We start from the raw sequence: 22,855 nt of genomic DNA on the forward strand, positions 1-22,855 counted from the left end.
TGGAAGAAACGATGAAAGTAAATGAAAAAGCTTTATTACTAAAAGTCACGGAAATGTGTGAACAATGGAACCCTCTACACCTGTCTTGGTGGGGGAGAGTTCAAACAGTCAAGATGATGATTTTGCCTGTGGTTTGCTACCAAATGGGTATGTTGCCAGTTTATTTTCAAGGTCCTTTTACAAAAAGTTAAATAGTATTCTGACATAATTAAGATTAAAAAAAAAAGAAAGAAATTAGCGTCCTGCCTAGGGGAAATTACTCTTGCAGATGAGGTGGTCCTGGTACGTGGGCAGTGCAGGTGTCTGGGAGTTGTGTTTGACTCAATGTTGTCTTTCAAGGCTCAGATCAAGAATGTTATTTCTGGTGTTTTTTTCAAGCTGCTTTTGGTACTGAGGTTGCGTGATTATCTCTCTGGAGATAATTTTCGCACTGTTATTGCATTGTTGATAACTCCCTTACTTGACTATTGTAACTCCATTTATTTGGGTTTGCCCAAATGTGTCTTGCGGTCATTATAACTAGTACAAAATACTGCAGCTCGCCTTATTATTCAGGCATCCAGATATGATCATATTACTCCGATACTTCATGAGCTTCACTGGCAACCAATTGACATTCGGGTTGAGTTTAAAGTTCTCTGTTTGATCTTCAGAATGCTTCAGTTTAACTGTCCATTGAGTGTCCGCTTTTTATTACAGTGGTATCGTCCTTCCCGTGAGTTATGGTCCTCTGACAAAATCTGTTTGTGGAAGTTCCCTCATTGGCAGTGGTGCGACTCATATGTAATCGCATGTCAATGTTTTCAGTCCAAGGCCCAATGCTGTGGAATGCTCTTCCTTTATTTTTGTATCAAACTAAGATTCTCTTGCAGTTTAGAAAAGGGCTGAAAACTCTGTGACATGAACGTTTCTTTGGCCACAGTTTTAAGATTGTTTGAATTTTGCTGTTTTATATTTTATGTGATGTTGTGTGTGTTTTTAATATTGTGTAGGCTATTTTGTTACTCGCCTAGATTTGTGGATAGGTGAATAATAAATCATTTTAAAATAAATAAATTAATGCAGTGGTGCAAATTTTACATTCACCAATGAGCAGCAGAAGAGGAGGCTGTGGCCTGATATGCAGCTGCTCTTCTCCTCTTTCTTTCCATTTCTTGTCATTGCTGGGGACTGCGGTGGGTATGTGGTGGATATGAGTAGAGGTGCCATGTTTTTTTTGGGGGGGAGGAAGAGTAGAGAACCTGTTGCTAATGCTGGTTGCTTTCCACAGACTGATGACCATGCTGCGTATGTTCAGGCTGCAAAACCTAGGCAGTCAGACAGTAGCAGAACCTGCTGTGACTTGTTAATTGCTTTAGATGTACATTACTGAATACTGCAGTGGAATACTGGATTGTTTTAGTACACATGCTTCCCTTTCATATAGCTTTCAGAGTTTTAGTTTAATTTGTCTCTTTTCTCTTGCAGGGCAGTGACAAGTCTCTCTTTAATGAAGACAGCAAGCCTTCTGTGGAAGACCATGAAGACGATGTAGCAGATTCCACTGAAGAACCTGCAGAGAAACATGTAAATATACTCTTTTTTTTTTTTTCCTGTGCTGGTCTGTGCCTTCCAAAGACCATGGAGATATATTTTCAATAGAATGTAGTATGCAGGAAATAAACAGTTCTTATTTGTTTTTATGTAGTGAATACAAAAGCAAGCACTAAAAACGTCTTTAGAGTACACAAAAACTATTTGGAGGATAATTTATCAAAGCTATTTCCTGCAAATAAAACAGTACTTTACCTTTGGGAATGGGCTTTATTGAATATCCCTGCCTGATACGAGGGGCCGCTGAAAAGTTCTCAGCCCAACCAAAATGAGAGTGGTGTAGAGCCATGAAACGCACAAGTTATTCCGCACTTTTCTTGACACGTTTTGTTTCATTTCATATCATTGAAATGAAAAGTGCCACGAAAAGTGTGGAATAACATGTAAGTTTCATGGCTTCCCATTATTCTCTTTTTGGTTGGGCAAAGAATTTTTCAGCGGCCCCTCGTATGCGAGTAAAACTTTGTACATAGAGGGAAATTCTATAAGAGGTACCTAAAGTTAGGTGCGTAAGGATAGGCACCTAATTTAATTGGCAAATTGGCTTCAATTATGAACTTTAACAAGCTCATAATTGAAAAAAATAAAAATTAATTGGGAGAAAAGCACCTATCTTGTTTGGTGCGATTCTACAAAAGGCAGGCACCCATCGCATAGTGCCTAGCGGTGCTTAATACCAAAGTAGGGGTGGAGAGTGACTGAAGCGCCACTAGGCGCGATTCTCTATAGCACTTAGGTGCCTATAATGGTCTGTAAAACCCTGGCCTACATTACAGGTGCCTAAGTGTTAAGTTAAGCACCGCTAAGCATGATTATGCAATTGGTGCCTAAGTATGATTGAAATGCAATAGGTGCTTAACTGTAGGCACCAATTACAGAATCCAGCCCATAGGGCCTGTATAGTTTTTGGATTTTCAAAAGTAGGTGTATGTATTTTTTAGCTAAAATGATGTGAAAAGTACCTGCATGCTGATCCTGATCCATCAATACTATAAGCTAGCTGCATGCCAATGCTTGCATTTTTTTTGAAATTCAGCATACCTGCATAGTTTCAAAATATGTCTCTGAGATGTTATCAGAATAAATCAGAATGCTTCTGCTCAGGGTGGCAGAATTTGGGGGTTGCAGTGCAGTGCCAGAATGGTCAATTCATCAGCAGGGCAGGATTAATTCATCGAGGGCCCCTAGGCACACAAGTGCACTAGGCCACCTGCCCCGCCCCACCCCACCATGCGCCCAGGCAGAAACAGGAAGATGCGTCAGAGGGAAGATTTGGGCAAACAGCACTGCTTGCAAAATTACAGTTCCCGTTTCCTTTCTTACCCACGTTGCTTGCTTGTCTTACTTTCCGTCGAGGGGGGGGCCGCGTTGCTGATCGGGGGGGCCCGTGTTGCCGATTGGGGGGGCCCGCGTTGCCGATCGGGGGGGGCTGTGTTGACGATCGATGCTGGAGGGGCCCATCGCCGTTTGGAAAAAACAATGTTGATGTCCTCCTCATCGGGCCCCCCTGACCATTTCGGGCTCTAGGCACGTGCCTACTGGGCCTAGTGGTTAATCCTGCCCTGTTCATCAGCCACAGTGCAGTGAAAAAAATGGAAATTCGCTGGACTAAGGGCCTGATTCTGTATAGGATGCCGGTTTCAGCTGAGATTTGGGTACCAGTGTCCTGTGCAGAATTGAATCTGCCCTAACAGACACCCTACCCCCCCCCCAATTCTCTAACCAGTGCTGATCACAAAGACAGACAGCTCAGCCCCCAAATTGAGACATGCCTATCCCCTCCTGCCGCTGGCCCCTTCAATCCCCCAAACCCCCCCCCATAGTGGATTGGCTGGAGGATGCCCACTCCCTCCTGCCATCGGCCGCTTTTGGGGTCCGGATGGCTTTTCAAAACCTGGCAATTTGTCTGGGTTTTGAAAAGCTTTTAGCAATTAGCAACATCAGTGCATGCATGGCTGCAACGCAGTGACATCATGAACATAATGTCATCATGCCACACCAGCGCATGCACAGATACCACTCCGACAAGCAAACTGGTTGAGGGGGCGGGCCTAAGCACAGGGCTGGAGGTGGAATGGGGCGTGACTCAGGCTGAATGGGGCATGGCCGGACGGAACAGGGCAGGCCTGGGGGCGGTGACATGGGTCTGGATTTTCATTTATGAAAATTTGGTAACCCTATGCTTAAAGCCTATTTCTGCACTAAAATTTGGACTTGATGATTTATACCAACTGAAACCCGGTGTAAATCCTGGTATGTAAGCTAGGTGTAGATTCCTGGTATTTAGTAATACAGTACTCCCCCCCTCAAATTTGCGGGGGTTACGTTCTTGGAGTGACCGTGAATGTTGAAAAACTGTGAATATTGGAAGAGTACTGTAATCGTCACTCCCCCTCCTCCTCCTCTCTTGCTCCGGCCCCGCCCTCTAACTGGCATCAGATGGAACACAGACTCAACGGCTCCCTCAGGTCACAGCAGCAATAGCCATTTTGCCCCAGCCCCCTCACCTCCCTCCTCTCCGCACCAGCCTCTGGCGTGAAACACAAAACTCTTCTTTCCCCAGCGCATGCATCCCGCCTCTTCCTTCACACCTATCCAGTTTAGTGAAGCACTGTTGGAACCGCGCAAGCCCCCGTAGGCTCAAAACCTCACTGTCTGAAGAGTTTGACTTCAAAATGCGCCTACGTCATGGAAGGAGGAGCGACTGGAGATGAGTGTCAGATAGGTGCAGGGAGGAGGGTTTTAAAGAACCCCCCCCCTTGTGAATTACTGAGTCCGTGAATTCGGAACCATGAATTCGCGAGAGTATACTGTACTGCAGGGGTAGGGAACCCCGGTCCTCGAGAGCCGTATTCCAGTCGGGTTTTCAGGATTTCCGCAATGAATATGCATGAGATCTATTTGCATGCACTGCTTTCAATGCATATTCATTGGGGAAATCCTAAAAACCCGACTGGAATAGGGTTCTCAAGGACCAGAGCTCCTGCTGTACTGTGTTGATCTTTAGTGAACGCCCTTGACTTGCCCTTGCCCCTCCTATGGCCATACTAACAAATTTGCACATGGATCTGTATAGAAAAGAGTTTAGCAAGATGAGCACACAAATCCAAATTGTTGCCAGTTAGCACCAATAATTTTTAACATCCAGTTCTTGTCCCTAATTGGCTTGCCAGCCAATTTAGTTTTATGTGCATCTCAGAATAGGGGACGGGGATTGCGGGAATCCCGCGGGTCCCGTGGGAATCCCCCCCTAACCCATGGGACTCCCACGGGGACCCCCCTCTGGCCCACGGGACTCCCATGGTGACCTCCCTCTAGCCAACGGGACTCCCACAGGGATGGAAGGCTTCGGAAGCAGGGTTCGTCCATAGAATATAATGGACACGTCAGCCTTAGTAAAAGAGGGGGGTTTATAAGTTAATTACCTGAACAGAAAACAAAAAAAAGGGTTCCACCAAAGAGATTCCACAAGGAAAACAGCAGCGCAAACACAAAAGAAACTGTGGAATTGATGATCCTGTCAGAAGTAATTGCTGCTTTTTATGGGGACGGGCAGGGATGGAGAGGATCCTGGTGGGGATGGGCGGGGACGGGTAGGATTTCTGTCCCCGTGCAACTCTCTATCTCAGAATAGCACGCAATTGTGCACGCATAATTTAGGGAATCATATAGAATCTGGGGGATTGGAAGCAATTGTATAACTGGGTACTAAAGTTAGGCGAAACAAACCACAGCATCAGAATAAAACAATGAGGCCTATTTAAAAAAAATGATTCTGAAATGTGGAGCATAGTATTCTTCAACATGGTCTGTGTTTTCGGCACAACAGTGCTATCCTCAGGAGTCCTATGTTTTACAATATGAACAAGGAACAATACTACTAGGGAGATACACAATATCATCTGTGAACTGAATAATATAACCCCGATTAATCACAGAAAAATCAAAATGTCAGTATAAATTTTTAAAAGTAAAGTGCTCAAACCCTTCACCAAACTGTTCAGTGTAATCACCAAACTGTTGTTGTTGTTGATTTTACTGTCCCTTACACCGTCGTATAAATCCAAGAACTTAACATGAATGTAGAGTAACAAAATTCACTTATCTTTTAAGTTCTCTGGTGGGCAGCATGCAGCTCCAAGCTATAGGCAGCCACAGAACGAAAAGTGCTAGTGCAAAGTGCTGGTGCTTAAAAAGCTTAATGCCGTTTAAGGAGATGGCCCCCCTGGTTCGAGTTTTGCACTCCATCAGGAGGGGACACTAAGAAAATAAAAAAAAACAAGCACAAATCTAACTGTATCACACAAACTTGTGTTAAATAATATCGAACAGATCTAATTTAATACTTTAAATATAATTCACCTACATGGTATATTCATACTCAAAAACAATTGAATACCTTCTCAGGGCAAGTTGTCACTGGAAGAACTGGCTTAGACCAGGCTAAACGAAGGAGTAGCGAAAAAGACATCTGGTTAAAAAAGGGGAGGGAGAAGGGGAAAGCTGATGACGTAAACAGAGAGCGGCAAACTGAAACTACAAAGAATCACAGCAGGAACCAATCTTTTTCTACATTAAGGCCCTCCTGGGGCTAAAGTCTGCCATTTAAAAATGAATTTGTGCTCCTTTAAGAGCAGAAATTTGGACTTATCCCCAGAAAAAACTTTTTTCGTGAGCTACCACAATGTATTTAACATCCGTTAGAGAATGATCATACTCAACTCAATGATGAACTATGGGGGCAGACAAACACCTGCATCTGATGTTACTTAAATGTTCGGCTATGCGAACCTTCATTTTCCTAATAGTCTGCCCAATGTAATATTTGCTGCAAGGACATATAATGCAGTAAATAACACCAGACGAATCACAGGTTGTGTTGGAAAGTAGGTAAAATACCTTACCATTGCTATAGGGCAGGGGTAGGCAATTTCTGTGTCAAGAGCCGGAGCCAGGTCAGGTTTTCAGGATATCCACAATGAATATGTATGAGATGGATTTGCATGCACTGCCTCCTTGAGATGCAAATCTATGTCATGCATATTTATTGTGGATATCCTGAAAACCTGACCTGGCTCCGGCTCTCGAGGACCGGAATTGCCTACCCCTGCTATAGGGGATCTCAATGTTATCAGCCAAAAGAACATATTGGCAATACACACACTTCCCACAGCATTGATGCGGATGCCGCATTGACAACTGAGAAGTAAAACCCGTATGACATAATATTTCACCCAGATTGTGTGCTCTAGAGCAGTGTTTTTCAACCTCTTTACACCTATGGACTGGCAGAAATAAAATAATTATTCTGTGGACCGCATTGGTCCGTGGAGTGGTGGTTGAAGAACACTGGGTTAAGTCGTGGGCCAGACCCCGCCCATCTCTACCCAATCTCCACCCCAGACCCCACCCCCATAATAGTATTAATTGCACCTTGCACTTCCAGTGCCTCATCTGGAAGCCTTCCCTCTGACGTTGCAACGTCAGAGAGAAGGCTTCCGGTTCAGGCGCAGGATGCCCGTAGGAGCCACTGCCCGTGGCTTTGTGCACTGAATCAGTTAGGAAGAGGGAGCTGGCTCGAAGATAACGCCGCATTGATCGCACTGTGGACCGGCGGTTGAAGAACACTGTTTTGGGCCTGATGCACGTGCTGGCCCTGTGGACCGGCAGGAAATTTCTGTGGACCGGCACTGGTCCATGGACTGGTGGTTGAAGCACAATGCTCTAGAGAACGCAAACCGAGGACTCTGGGAAAATATTGGATGTACTTGCAAAATATGCCAGTGTTTTCTGACTATATTTTTTTATGGTGGCACTATTGGCAGGATAAGGTAAAATACACACTAAGAAGTTAATCATATCTCTGAGAAGTAGAACTGAAAAGCCATTCACACTGACAGTTTTTAGTTCTCTTCCAAGTTCTCCTAACTATTTGTTTGAGATAACCTCTATTAACGAATTTGTCATACATCAACATAGCTTGGATATTGAAGTCTTCCTCATTGGAACAAATCCATCTTAAATGAAGGAACTGACCAATGGGGATGCTATTCTTCAGGGCTCTGGAATGAAAATTCTGATATTGGAATAAAGCATTACAATCCAATGGCTTCTTGTATAGACTGGTGCTAAATTGATATTGGTCCTTGGAAACCAAAATATCCAAAAAGGAAATCTGTTGTGTGTCTGTCACAACAATAAATTTAATATTAACATCAAAAGAGTTGAGCTCCAACAGAAATAACTAACTGAGCATCAACAGTCCATACAAAAAACACATCGTCAATGTATCTTCTCCACAATGTCACTGAACTGTAATACTGAGATGTATATACAAACTTTTCTTCAAACTGCGACATGTATAAACATGCTATAGTGGGGGCCACAGTAGCCCTTTTCACAACACCTTTGATTTGCATATAAAATGTATTTTCAAATTTAAAATAGTTAGATTGTACAACTATTTCTGTAAGTTTACCCACTAGTTGTTGTTTAACCATAGATAAACTAGTATTTACAATGTGTTCTTTAACTATTCTAATGGCAGCAGATTGAGGTACATTAGTGTACAAAGCAGATACATCAGCCATGACTAGAATGGTGTTATCCTTTAGCAGAACATCAGAGTGAGACAGAATTTGTAAAAACTGCGTATAGTCCCTAATATAGGATTTTGCAGAAGAAACCATCGTCCTTAAATAGCCATCAGTGTATTTATGTTTATCCCAGGACAAGCAGGCAGGTATTCTCACTAGTGGGTGATGTCATCCGACAGAGCCCCGATACGGACATCTTGCAAGCATGTCTTGCTTGAAGAAACTCAGAAGTTTCGAGATGCCCGCACCGCGCATGCGCCAGTGCCTTCCCGCCCGATGCTCCGGGCTTTTCTCCTCAGTTCTTTTTCTTCCGCGGAGCTGAGAAGTTGATCTTCAATTTGCGCCCATTGAATCTCTCTTTTTGCCTTCTATTTTGCCGCGGGTTGAGTTCTTTTGGCTCTCCTAATCTAATCTAATCTAATCTAAATCTTGGGTTTATATACCGCATCATCTCCGCAGATGGAGCTCGACACGGTTTACATGGTTAGGGAAGGAACGGAACTACAGTGGAATTATATAAGTATGAGAGAAGAGAGGTTGGTGTGAGAGTGCCAGGAGCGGGACGGGGTTACGTTCTGGAGAAGAGCCAGGTCTTCAGATGCTTACGGAATGGTAGAAGGGGGCTCAAATTGCGGAGAGGGGAAGGGAGACTGTTCCAGAGCTGAGTGATTCTGAAAGGGAGGGAAGAGCCAAGTTTACCAACAAGGGAGATGCCTTTTAAGGAGGGGTAGGATAGTTTTAATTTTTGAGTGGATCTAGTGGAGGTTGGATTTGAGGAATTCCAGGATAGAGGGATAAAAGGAGGAAGGATACCGTGGAGGATCTTGAAGGTTAGGCAGGCACATTTAAAGTAGACCCTGGAAATAACGGGAAGCCAGTGGAGTTTGGATAGGAGCGGTGTGACATGGTCAAATTTACTTTTTGAGAAGATAAGTTTGGCCGCGGTGTTCTGGATTAGTTGGAGTCTGTGGAGGCTTTTCTTTGTTAAGCTTAGGTAAATGGAATTGCAATAATCCAATCTGGAGAGGATAATGGATTGTACGAGGACGGCAAAGTGTTTTTGGTGGAAGCAGGATCTCGCTTTCCTCAGCATGTGAAGGCTGCAAAAGCATTTTTTTATCAGGGAGTTGAGGTGGTCGTTGAAGGATAATGATGAATCTATGGTGATGCCCAGAACTTTGCTAGAGAATTCCAGCTGTAGAGAGGAGCCTGTGGGCAGTGGGATGGAAGTGGGTAATTGATCAAGTTTAGGGCCGAGCCAAAGTAGTTTAGTTTTGGACTCGTTCAATTTCATTTGTACAGTGTGAGCCCAGGATTGAAGTTTGGTTATGCAAGAAGAAATGTTAGCTGCGAGATTGGTGAGGTTCGCGTCGGTCTCGATGAGGACCAGGATATCGTCGGCGTAAGTGTAGAGTGTTTCTAGGGGGGATAGGTGGAGAAGATTCAGGAAGGACATATAAATGTTGAAGAGGATGGGAGAAAGGGGGGAGCCTTGTGGGACTCCACAAGTCGGTTTCCATGGGGAGGAAGAGGAACCATGTTTGGTGACGGTGTAAGAGCGAGAACGTAAGAAGTTCGAGAACCAGTCAAGGACTGTAGAACTAATGCCTATCTCGGAGAGTAGGAAGATTAGAATGTCATGGTGGACAACGTCAAAGGCAGCAGAGAGGTCGAATTGAAGGAGAACGGCAAATTTTTTGTGAGAGTGAAATTGTTGGATCTTCGAGATTAGGGAGGCCAGGAGGGTTTCGGTACTGAAGTCGGGTCTGAAGCCGTATTGATAGGGTAGGAGGACAGAGAATCTTTCCAGGTAGGCTGAGAGTTGGGAGGAGACGATGGACTCTAGCAATTTGGTTAGGAGCGGAATGTTTGCTATTGGGCGATAATTGGATGGGGAGGAGGGGTCTAGGTCAGCTTTCTTCAGTAGGGGGGTCAGTGCAATGCGTCCCATTTCAGGGGAGAAGAGGCCCGATGATAGGGCAGAATTTATGAGTATGGTGAGAGAAGAGATGGCCTGTGTGGGTATTTTCTCAAATAGATAGGATGGGAATGGATCCAAGGTGCAGTTACAGGATTTCAGTTTCAGGCAGAGTTTGAGGACCTGCGAATCGGATACTTGCTCAAAGGTAGTCCAGGATCTGTTGACTGGGACGGGGGTGGGGACCTTTGTAGTAGGATCGGGGGAGGCGGGCACCAGAGGATTGTAGGAGACTACGGGAGGGAAGGAGCTTCTCAAGGCGGTGACCTTTTCATTGAAAAAGTTTGCTAGTAGGTCCACTGATGGGGAGGAGGGAGGTATAGAAGGGTTGGTGTTGGGAGTTAAGGAGCGCCAGATATTGAACAGCATACTGTTCTGGTTTTTTGAACTGGAGATCTTGTCACCATAGAAATTTTTCCTAGCTCTTTTGAGTGTATTGTTGTAGAGTTTAATGTTGACTCTCCAGATTTGTTTATCTGCGGGGGATTTAGATTTTTTCCAGATGCGTTCCAGGGATCGACATTTTTGTTTTAGCATCTTGTGTTGTGGAAGGTACCAGGGGGCCTTACGGGAGTAGGAGATGGTTTTGGTGGACAGCGGGGCGAGAGATTGGTAGGTGGATTCTGAGAGAGTGGTCCAATTGTGCCAGTTGGTTGCAGAATCTGATGGCTTAGGATTGGATGAGAGAGTATCAAGAAATTTGGACCAGAACTGATCACTTGAAATTTTCTTGCGGAAAGTAATGGACTTAGAGGGCTGAGGAGAGGTTCCAAGGTGAGACATGAAGATGGGGAGACAGAAGGTTCCTAGGTAGTGGTCGGACCAGGGAATGTGGTCCCAACGGATGTCATCGGTTGAAGTTTTGTAATCCGTGAGATCGAGGAAGCTGATGAGGTCTAGTGTGTGGCCTTTTTCATGGGTTGGAGAGGGGGCAGGGGGGGAGAGGCCGAGAGAGATGAGGAAATTATTGAAATCGGATGCATCATTGCTGGAGGTGTCATCAAGGTGGAGATTGATATCTCCGATGATCAGTAGTCTTTGGAACTTAAGGAATGCGTTAGATATGGTCTCGTAAACAAGTTCGGAGGAATTGCTCCAGGGGGTGGGCGGGCGATAGAGTAATAAGATACCTAGTGGGTGTAGATGGAGCTCATCATTGATTGAGGCTAGCATATATTCTAGTGAGTGGTGGCTGCCTTTTTCGAGAAGTTCAACATTGAAGAAAGATTTGTAGAGGAGTGCCAATCCGCCTCCTTTTCGGTTTAGTCTAGGAGAAAAGAGGCCTTGGTAGCCCTGGGGGCAAATCTCGTTTTGTGTAAAATAATCATCTTTTTTGATCCAGGACTCTGTGATACAGAAGAATCCAGGATCGGAATCTGTGAGGAGATCTTTCATAATTTGGGTCTTGTTACATACGGATCTGGCGTTGCAGTAAAGTATCGGGACTGGGGTTAGAGAGTCAGGGGCATGGTTGGGAAGGTTGGCGGGGGGCACAGGCTTTAAATAGGCGAGGTTGGCTTTGCGGGGTTTATGTTTGTGAGAGTGACTTCTAGTGCGCAACAGCGTGGGGATTTTGAGGCTGGGGCAGGTATTAGTGACATTTGGGGAGTCTGGTAGATTGGGGGAAGGGGGTTTCAAGCAGAGGGTGATCTTAAGAGAAGAGCAGAGAAGGAGAAATAGGAGCCAAAAGGGAGGCTTCATGTTTGAGCTTGGGGAGCCTTTTTTGCTGGGAGGCAGGGCTTGTTTGAATCGTGTGTGAAACAGTTTGCTAAGTAGGGAGAGTCTTTTTTATTTATTTTTTTTTTTTGGATAACACTGGGGGGAAAGAGTGGTTAAACCCGAATCCCAGCAGTGAGAGCGGATTTACCTCTGAAACTATTTATCTTTTGGAACCTGAGCAATAGGGTATTCCATGCGGAATCGTATGCAGAGGGGGCTTAATCGGAGGGGTTTAGCAAGGGGAGGCTGCACTGTCGGGAAGCCAGGACTGGGCGGGGACTTAAATGAGTTAGTGGGAGGAAGGGTGAGCGGGGAGGGGGTTCAGGTACTGATCACGGAAGGAGTACAGTTTAGCATCTAACAGTTTCCAGTAAAATACAGTACAGTTTAGCATCTAACAATTTCCAATAAAATATAATGAAATACAATGAGTTCCAATGAAATACAACTTTGGTGGTTGAACGGTATAGCGCTAAGGCAGGAACAAAGGGAAGAATACAGTTCGGTATAGTGGCTAGCTATTAATGTGAAGGGGACGGGCAAGGATCACAGTAATGGGTGCAATATAAGAACAGACGATTTGAGTCTAACAAAATTCAGAGAGGGAGGGGGGAGGAGGAACTTAGAGCAATGAGGAGGGAGGGGGAGCAAGAAGGTGGAAAGCTACCTCTTTCCTCTGTTTTTGTAAAGTCGCTGGGGGAGGAGAGATTGTTCGGCGGACCTTGGGGGTTGAAGGAAAAGGTCAGGCGCAGTGGCAGGCAGATCCGCCCGAACCGAAACTGTAAAGGCAGGAAGGCTTTCGACGGTCACGCAGTGGGTTGGAAGGGCGCCTTCGTCGGCACGCCGAACGGCTACACGCCGTTCGGAGGCTTGTTTTGTAGGTCCGAAGTCTCCCGGTGTTCAAGTAAGGGGCGGAGAAAGTGCTCCCACGCACCTCACCTCTCTGGAGCCTGGAAACTAGCTGGTAAGGGCTGGGGGAAGATCTTATATGTCTGGCTGGATCGTGGCAAAGTAGTGGCGGCTGGTCCTATTGCTGCTTAGGTGTAAAAACAGTTGATCTTCTTATCGAATTGTAGGGGGGGCGGATCTCACATTCCTGGCAGGTTCGGGTCTGTGGGTTCTTGGTGGTTGCGGATGGACCCGCTGCTGCTTAGGTGTAAAAGCAGATTGTTTTCCCAATGCTGCTGATATTTAAAAGCAGGCAGATTGATCTCTCCAACAAATTGTATGGTGAAGAGCATACACGTCTGGCTGGATTGGGACAAAAGCTCTCGATAGTGGCGGCTGGTCTTGGTGCTGCTTAGGTGTAAAAGCAGTTGATCTCCTACTTCTGATAATATTTAAAAGCAAGCATATTGATTTTTCCAACGGAATGCTGGGGGAAGAGCTTACTTGTCTGGCTGGATCAGGGCAAAGGGCTCTCGGTAGTGGTGGTTGGTCCTGTTGCTGCTTAGGTGTAAAAAACAGTTTATCTTCCTAGTGGACTGCAGGGGGAGGTGGAGCTCACACTCTTGGCTGGATCGGGTCTGTGTGCTCTTGGTAGTTGCGGATAGTTCCGCTGCTGCTGAGGTGTAAAAGCAGTTGATTTCCCACTGTTGCTGATATTTAAAAGCAGGTAGATTGATCTCTCCAATGGACTGCAGAGGGAGGAGCTCACATGCCTGGCTGGATTGGGGCAAAGGGCTCTTGGTAGTGGTGGCTGGTCCTGCTGCTGCTTAGGTGTAAAAGCAGTTGATTTTCCTAGCGAACTGCAGGGAGGGTGGAGCTCATATTTTGCAGAACCGGGACTGTGGGTTTTTGGTGGGTTGGTCCCGTTGCTGCTTAGGAGTAAAAGCAATTGATCTCCCACTGCTGCTGATCCCTCATTGATAACTCCCCCGCCTTAATGTGACTATCTTATCCCCTGGGTTCTGTACAATGTTCCCCCTCAAATTCACAGTTCACGGACCTGGTCATTCGCGGTCTGCTCCAACCGTCTCTTCCTGTGTGTTTATTTCTTTCTTTGATTTCTTTTTTCAAAAAAAAAAAAAAAATTTTTCCTTCCGATACCGGGTCGGCCGCGTGGCTTAGGCCCCGCGCCTTCGACCTTGCGGTGGAGCTTTTCCGGCCTATGTCCCGGCCGATTACCGGTTTTAAAAAGTGCCAGCGCGCGATTTCGCTCACGGACCCTCATCGACGGTGCTTACAGTGTCTGGGACCGGGTCATTTCCCGAAATCGTGCCGGCCTTGCTCCACTCTGACGGCGAGCGTTTAAGCGCCGCTGTCTGCTGTGGGAGTCCATGTTCAAGATGGAAGCTTCGTCGGAACCTACAGCTTCGACATCGACATCGACGGGTGCTTCGGCTCCTTCAGCGAAGCCCTCCGCCTCCCCGGCTGCTTCGGGCCTTCTGAAACCGGTATCGTTCACACCGGTTTCGGCCTCGACTTCGGCGCTGGTGCCTTCCTCCGTCTCCTCGGAGCAGGTATCGACTCCTACAGTTCCACCGGTAGTGCTCAAGTTGCCGAAGACTGGCAAGCAGAAGCACTCAGCACCGAAGGAGCGCGGAGACCGTGCGGAAGGGCCCCCTTTTGGTGCGGATCCCTCCATATCGGCTTCGTTGCGGTCCCTTCTGGAAGCTCAATTCGTGGAGCTCATGCAGACCATGGGGCCTCGGCTGATTGCCAACATCCAGGGTGACCTCCCAGCTTCGGCTTCGAGGGGCGGACCGCCCCCTCCTCCTCCTCCTCGCCGCACGACCTCGTTGCTCGATGAGGAGGAGCGGCGAGCGGTGTCCGGGTCCTCGAGGAAGTCCTCCGCTTCAGCTGTGCCTCCGTTGGAACCGATTCCCTCGAGGAAGGCCTCCCTTAGTGATATGCCTCCTTTGGAGCCCATCCCCTCGAGGAAGGCCTCGTTTAGTGACCTGCTTCCCTTAGAGCCGGTTACTCCTCCCCATGACTCGGTGTGGCGTCCACCTTCGAGGCCACCCAGTCCTGGGCATAGCAGGAAGCAGGACGAGTTCTTCCGAACCCCCTATCAAGCCTGGGCGTCGTCGGGGGAGGCGCCAACTCTTCCGCCTCTGCGATCGACGGCATCAAGTCCGATCTGCTCCTTGGAGGCTTCTGACCTGGTTTCTCACAGAAGGGCTCGATCCCCTTCCAGGCATCGAGAGGGGCATCGATCCAGACATCCTTCGAAGCATTCTTCTCGACACTCAACTGTCTCGCCTCAGAAGAAATTGCCTCGGTTGGGGTATGCTGCTTCGATTGGGTCTCCTCCTCCGGGCCCGGAGTTCGAGGACCCCGAGGTTTTCTACTCGTCCTGTTGCTTGCAGGCCTCTCTAGAGCCTGAAGCCTCTTCTTCTTCTAGTCCGTCTCGCAGACCGGCGACAGCAGACCAACTGTCCTTTTCATCGTTCCTCAGGCAGATGGCTGATGACATGGACATTACTCTCGATGCTGGGTCTCGATATTCCAAGGAGTACCTCGATACCATGCACTTGCCTCGTCCTCCGGCAGAGTCCTTGCAGCTTCCCCTGCACAAGCTCCTCGACCAGACCTTCATGCGATGCTTCGAGTCTCCTTACTCTATCCCTGCGGTCCCTGGCAAATTGGATGTGCGGTACCGCACGGTGCATCATAAAGGCTTCGAGGGTCCTCAGCTTTCTCACCAGTCCCTCCTGGTTGAATCCTCGCTCAAGCGGTCTCATCCTGGTCAGGTCTATGCTTTGGTGCCTCCGGGCCGCAAGGGAAGAACCATGGATAAGTTTGGTCGACGCATCTATCAGAATTCGATGATGACGTCTCGAGTCCTGAATTATAATTTCCACTTTGCAGCCTACTTAGAATTTTTTCTACCTGTGCTTCGGAAGTTCACTCCGTACATCGAGTCACAGGCCAGGTTTGAGTTTGAGGAAGTAGTTGCTTCGCTGTCCCAACTTCAACTTCAGTTGATGCAATCTGCTTATGATGCATTCGAGCTCTCGGCCTGAGCGGCGGCCTGCTCGGTGGCGATGCGCAGGTTGGCCTGGTTGCGGACCATTGATATGGACCCGAATCTTCAGGACCGCCTGGCGAACGTCCCGTGTGCTGGGGCGGATCTGTTTGACGAATCCATCGAGACTGTTATGAAGAAGTTGTCTGACCACGAAAAGTCCTTCCAATCTATCCTTAGGCCGAAGCCTAAGCTTCAGCAGTCTCGACCTTCTCGTCCGCCGTTGATTTATCAGCGACGTTATCAGCCGAGGCAAACTCCACCTGCGAGGCAACCGGCAAAGCGCCAGCCTCCCCAGAAGGGTCAGCCTAAGTCTCAGTCGCCTGCTGTCCCTAAGACCACTCAGCCTTTTTGACTATCTCGTCGAGGGCATAACCAACCTCGTTCTGCCTCCCCATGTTTTTCCCATCGGAGGGCGCCTCCATCATTTTTATCATCGCTGGGAGGCCATAACAACCGACCTCTGGGTCCTTACTATCATCAAGGAAGGATACTCTCTTCATTTCCATCGGGTCCCTCCGGACCACCCTCCAAGAGAGTATCTTTCCAACTTGACTCAGACCGCCCTTCTTCTCCAGGAAGCTCAGGCTTTGCTCTGGCTTCGTGCCGTGGAGCCGGTCCCGAAAGACCAACTGAACCAGGGGTTTTACTCCCGGTACTTCCTTGTTCCGAAGAAGATGGGCGACCTGCGACCCATTTTGGACCTCAGGGCCCTCAACAAATTCTTAGTCAAGGAGAGGTTTCGCATGCTGACACTTGCTTCTCTCTACCCTCTCCTCGAGCAGAACGACGGGTTATGCTCTCTGGATCTCAAGGAGGCCTACACTCACATTCCCATTCATCCGGCCTCCCGCAAGTTCCTCAGATTTCAGGTGGGACATCTACATCTGCAGTATCGAATGCTTCCATTCGGCCTGTCCTCATCTCCCAGAGTCTTCACGAAGTGTCTGGTGGTGGTGGCCGCTGCACTCCGGAACAGGGGTCTTCAGGTATTTCCATACCTCGACGACTGGCTCATCAAGGCCCCGTCAGCTCCAAAGGTCATTTCGGCGACCTTGACCACGATCTGCTTCCTGCAGAGCCTAGGCTTTGAGATCAATTTTCCCAAATCTCATCTGCAGCCTACCCAGTCCCTTCCCTTCATCGGGGCGGTACTGGACACCATTCAGCTTCGAGCATTCCTTCCTCCTCAGCGCATGGATGCTCTTCTTCGTCTCTGCCAGTCTGTATCTTCTCGCCAGTCCATCTCAGAGAGACACATGATGGTCCTCCTGGGCCACATGGCCTCTACAGTTCATGTGACACCCTTTGCCAGGCTCCATCTCAGGATTCCTCAGTGGACCCTAGCTTCTCAATGGACTCAAGTGTCAGACCCGTTGACTCGACACATCATAGTCACTCCTGCTCTTCGGCAGTCTCTACTTTGGTGGATGAACTCTTCGAATCTATCCAGAGGTTTGCTGTTTCACACTCCTCCTCATCAGAAGGTTCTCACAACCGATTCCTCGACCTATGCCTGGGGGGCTCATCTGGATGGGCTTCGCACTCAGAGATTCTGGACCAGTGCGGACCGCCTCCATCAGATCAATCTTCTGGAGCTCAGAGCCATCTTCTATGCTCTTCAAGCTTTTCAACATCTGCTTCACGACATGGTGGTCCTCATCCGTACAGACAACCAGGTCGCCATGTATTATGTGAACAAGCAGGGGGGCATGGGATCGGCCTCCCTCTGCCAGGAAGCTCTCAGAGTCTGGGATTGGGCAGTTCGCCACAATGCCTTCCTCAAAGCTGTCTACATTCAGGGGAAGGACAATGTTTGGCAGACAACTTGAGTCGTCTCCTCCAGCCTCACGAATGGACTCTCCATTCCAATCCCCTTCATCAAGTCTTTGCACAATGGGGGACGCCTCAAATAGACCTCTTTGCGGCTCCCCACAACTTCAAGCTGCCTCAGTTTTGCTCCAGGATCTACACTCCTCATCGCCTCGAGGCAGATGCCTTTCTGCTGGATTGGGGGAATCGATTTCTGTATGCGTTTCCTCCATTTCCTCTCATTCAAAAGACTGGTCAAGTTGAAGTCAGACCAAGCCACCATGATTCTGATAGCTCCTTGGTGGCCCAGGCAACCTTGGTTCTCCCTTCTACTTCAACTCAGCAGCAGGGACCCGGTCCTTCTCCCAGTGTTTCCTTCTCTGCTTACTCAACATCAAGGATCACTGCTTCATCCCAACCTGCAATCTCTCCACCTGACAGCTTGGCTCCTCTCAACGTAACTCCTCACCAGTTTTCCCAGGCGGTGAGGGATGTCTTGGAGGCTTCAACGAAGCCTGCTACTCGTCAATGCTACTCCCAAAAATGGACTAGATTTTCTTCCTGGTGTGTTTCCAATTCTAAGGAGCCTCAGCGAGCCTCCCTATCCTCTGTGTTGGACTATCTTCTACACCTGTCTCAGTCTGGTCTCAAGTCGACATCTATACGAGTCCACCTGAGTGCTATTGCGGCTTTCCATCAGCCTCTACAAGGGAAATCTCTCTCTGCTCATCCTGTGGTTTCCAGATTTATGAAAGGACTTTTTCATGTCAATCCTCCTCTCAAACCTCCTCCAGTGGTTTGGGATCTCAATGTTGTCCTTTCTCAGCTGATGAAACCTCCTTTTGAGCCTCTCAACAAGGCTCCCCTGAAGTTTCTCACTTGGAAAGTGGTTTTTCTGGTGGCCCTCACATCTGCTCGCAGGGTCAGTGAGCTTCGGGCCTTAGTGGCAGACCCGCCTTTCACAGTCTTCCATCATGACAAGGTGGTCCTCCGCACTCATCCGAAATTCCTGCCTAAAGTGGTCTCTGAATTTCATCTCAACCAGTCCATTGTGCTTCCAGTGTTTTTTCCAAAGCCTCATTCTCATCCTGGAGAATCAGCTCTTCACACTCTGGACTGTAAACGTGCTTTGGCTTTCTACTTGGATCGCTCCAAACCACACAGAACTGCTCCTCAACTTTTCGTCTCCTTCGATCCGAACAAGTTGGGACGACCTGTATCGAAGCGCACCATCTCCAACTGGATGGCAGCTTGTATCTCTTTCTGCTATGCCCAGGCTGGATTACCCCTTCCCTGTAAGGTCACAGCCCATAGGGTCAGAGCTATGGCAGCCTCTGTAGCCTTCCTCAGATCGACACCGATTGAGGAGATTTGTAAGGCTGCCACTTGGTCCTCGGTTCATACATTCACCTCTCATTATTGTCTGGATACTTTCTCCAGACGGGATGGACAGTTTGGCCAAATAGTGTTACAAAATTTGTTCTCATAAGTTGCCAACTCTCCCACCATCCCATTGAGATTAGCTTGGAGGTCACCCACTAGTGAGAATACCTGCCTGCTTGTCCTGGGATAAAGCAATGTTACTTACCGTAACAGTTGTTATCCAGGGACAGCAGGCAGCTATTCTCACGTCCCACCCACCTCCCCTGAGTTGGCTTCTCTGCTAGCTACCTGAACTGAGGAGACACGCCCGGAGCATCGGGCGGGAAGGCACTGGCACATGCGCGGTGCGGGCATCTCAAAACTTCTGAGTTTCTTCAAGCAAGACATGCTTGCAAGATGTCCGTATCGGGGCTCTGTCGGATGACATCACCCACTAGTGAGAATAGCTGCCTGCTGTCCCTGGATAACAACTGTTACGGTAAGTAACATTGCTATGTCACAATATGAACAAACACATTTGAGATAAACAGTCCATGCCGATGCTTGTTGCAGAATATTAGTTCCTTAGTACCAAATGCTTTTAGTACAAATTTCTAGTACAAAAGGCATATGAGTTTTCATCAGTGGTTTATGTACTGTATCTTTACAGGTGAGTTTTGGTGTAGAAGTCCTTATCTACCATTTTGACTCCTTCTGTGCTCTAGCTCTGCCCTCCTCAGTTCTTAACTGCTACATGTGAGTTGAAGGTGTTTTGTGCTCTGCTCTTTGGCTTTGTTTTTTTCTCTGACTACTTTGAAGCTTTGGTGCTATAGAGGTACCCAGCACTCGTGGGTCAGCTCTGCCTTAGTGAAGACTACACCTGAGTTGTAGTCTGTAGCCGGGAGAGAGACCCCATTGCAGGGCATCCACTTGGCTGAACTGCTCTAGCTTTGCTGTGGCTTGGGGATTGTTTCCTCAAAGCATTGCACGCTCCTCATATGCTAAATATGTTTGGGGCTTGAGTGTATGCTGTTTGGCACCAGTGTTGGTCCAGAGGGCTTTAACAGGTGCTGGCTGCATCCCCTCCTGAAGAGAATAGGACTAAGGAGTTCCAGGGGTTCGGGCTCTAATGCAGTCCGAATTCCAGCCAGAAGAAACAAGCAGTGCCCTTTTGAATGTTGGTACTTTGTTTTTTGTTTGCTTGTCTGAGGCAGTGATGTCTCCACCATTATCAGCCTGCTTCTGAGCTGAGAGGCACAGCACCTGCTGCACTGTGTGTACTTCCTATTAATCTCTATGGGACTCGTTGGGGGGGTGTCTCTAAAAGTGCCATTGTGAGGTTTCTGGGGCCAGAAAACAAGTTGCCCATCCCTGAAAACCCCTTCCCTGAATTTTTTGTGTTGGGATTTTGCTGTTTGGGGCCTTGTTTTGGCATTCACGTACAGCTGCAGTGGCCATCTTGGATTCATCAGACCAATTTTAAAAGCCTCTGTTTGCCTTAAAAACTTCTTGTTTTCTTACAAAAACAAGAAAGATGAGCTCCTCTGGTCATTTGATCATGATATCATGCTGGAATTGTGCCCGATAGGCAACTAAGGAGCATCCATGTGCCACGTGCCTTTACGGCACACGAGAGGGGGCAGGTGCCAAGACAACAGCCCATCGGGCCACCTGAAAACCTCTGAGAACCAGGAGGATGATTTTTTTTTCTGGCAATTCTACCTCTATAATGCTCTTGGACAGTGCATGTGCCTAATCTGCAAAATGTAGGCTTGTCACAGGGGCGGGAGGTTGCAATGCCAGAGCAGTCAAAGCACTCTTTATTGGGATTTTACCCCAAATTTTGTTCATCTAAAGTTTGATGCCTATATGGGATACCAGGGGCTATATGGTGCTTCAAGTGGGCATTTTGCTTCCAGTGAGCTGGTACTTTTGACTCAGTGAGCTCTTCCTCCAATTGCACTTCAGCCTAAGGAGGTGGTGGAACAGTTGGAGGTAGATGGGGGTGGTTTGGGAGTTGGATTAAATGCCATTGTTTCCTGACCAAGAAGAATCCAGAGATGAGGATACAGACTCATGCAGTGTCTCACAAGATCTGGAGGCCCTGTTGACCCTAGACCACAGGGTTGATCCAGCTTTTCAAACCAGTATCGTTGATGGAGGTTATTCCCAAGTTGCTGAGTTTTGCGATGGGAGGAGCATTTGCTCAAAGATCTGTTATGAGCAGTTTTAAACCCCTGTTGGACTGTTTTCCCTCCTATCTGGACATCACTGCTATGCTTTTGGAGCTGTGGGATGCCCTGAAAAGTCACCTGTGAATGTCCAGGTCTAGTCCAGTTATATCTGCTAGCCTTGGACCTTCAGGACCTGCAATCACCTGCAGGACCTGCAATCACCAGCAGCAACAGCAAACACAGTGCATAATGACAGGAATTCAAAACGCTGATTTTAAACAGTTCCCTTCTGCCTAAGCAGTGCAGGTAAAATTGCAGCCTTTATAAATGGCAAGAATTTCACATTCAGGACCACTTATAAACTCAGGTAATGAAAACTCTCTGGCATCAATTCAAAACTCAATACTAATGAACATCACACAACACACTGTGCCTTGAGGAGAAATAGCCAGCTTCACTACAAACACTCATTCATTCAGTTGGTCTCCATTTGTTCTGGCACTGCTTCTGTGCTGGCACAATCCTCTAGGAATTCCATGCTTTCATGCTCTCAAAACCTTATGAAACATAAGGTGGGCAAACTCCCTTCCACCTCTTCCATGGGCCAGTCTGGGACACCAGAATCTGACCAATCTGGGAAAAGCTCCTGCCTTTCCTGAGCCTGCTTGAGTACATCTCCCACGCCACACTCCACTTCCCTCTCTGCTTTCTTCAGCCTTCCTTTAATCAGACCAAAGCCACTCCCCTTCAGCCTGTAGAGGGGAATGGGCTTTGGCTCAGCAGCAGGTTGTGTAAGCTCCAACTTTCCTTCTCTGCCTTAGTCTTAAATGCACAGGCACTCTACCTTTGACTGCCTTAGCTGGTTTATTGGCAGGTTTAGAATACTGCCTGCCTGCTCATAGTCAACCTGGCCACCTCCACTTCTGTTCTTACAGCAGGGGCAAGGGAGGTCATCCTCAAGCTGCTCAGTAGAGCTTACCTGGTCAGCTCTTCTGCACAGGATCTTACTGTTGGATCTAGGGGCAAAGTCTGCGCGGCCACTGGGTTTGTCACACCACTTACACCAGATCTATGGCTGGTGTAAGTGGACTTCCTTAAATGCAGCACTTCAGTGCATTACTTACAGTATTCTATAAGATATATGTCTAAATGTTGGTCCTTCCTATGCCCCAATGAACGTTCTTCTTGCATCTTTGTGTGCATATGTTATAGAATACTAGTGAGCACTCTGCCAGCAAGTAAACATGTAAGTATATTCACTTGTCTAGGCGCTAGAATTCTAAAAATGTAATCACACATATGGTGCTTTATAGGTGGCCTGTTAAAGAATTAGAGATCTTGTACATTTGATGAACAATTTTTTTGTTGAATAATTATAAAAGTGTTCTTTTCAGCCTTTGTTTAGACTGTGCAAGGATGGTTGGCCTAGTGATGATATACATAAACATGTGACACCAATTTAAGTACATACAGCAAATATAAACTTAGTTAAAGTTTGAGATACAGTGGTACCTTGGATTACGAGCATAATCCGTTCCAGGAGCATGCTTGTAATCCAAAATGCTCGTATATCAAAGCAAGTTTCCCAATAGGAAGTAAGGGAAACTTGCTTTGATATGTTCCCATCCCAAACCTTCCCCCCCCCCCCCCC

General features: G+C 47.5%; 1 protein-coding gene across 4 annotated transcripts in view; it reads left to right on the forward strand.

Annotated features, from left to right (window-relative positions):
* The window catches only part of LOC117359302 (SH3 domain-binding glutamic acid-rich-like protein), a 141,659-nt gene that overhangs the window by 71,897 nt on the left and 46,907 nt on the right, over window positions 1–22,855 (forward strand). For all 4 annotated transcript variants that reach the window (XM_033941837.1, XM_033941836.1, XM_033941833.1 and 1 more), the window contains one exon: window positions 1,468–1,566. In XM_033941837.1, the coding sequence (XP_033797728.1) occupies window positions 1,468–1,566 (99 nt within the window). The remainder of the gene's footprint in view (window positions 1–1,467; window positions 1,567–22,855) is intronic.

Source organism: Geotrypetes seraphini, chromosome 4 (genome assembly GCF_902459505.1).
Source record: "Geotrypetes seraphini chromosome 4, aGeoSer1.1, whole genome shotgun sequence".
NCBI classification, from domain to species: Eukaryota; Metazoa; Chordata; class Amphibia; order Gymnophiona; family Dermophiidae; genus Geotrypetes; species Geotrypetes seraphini.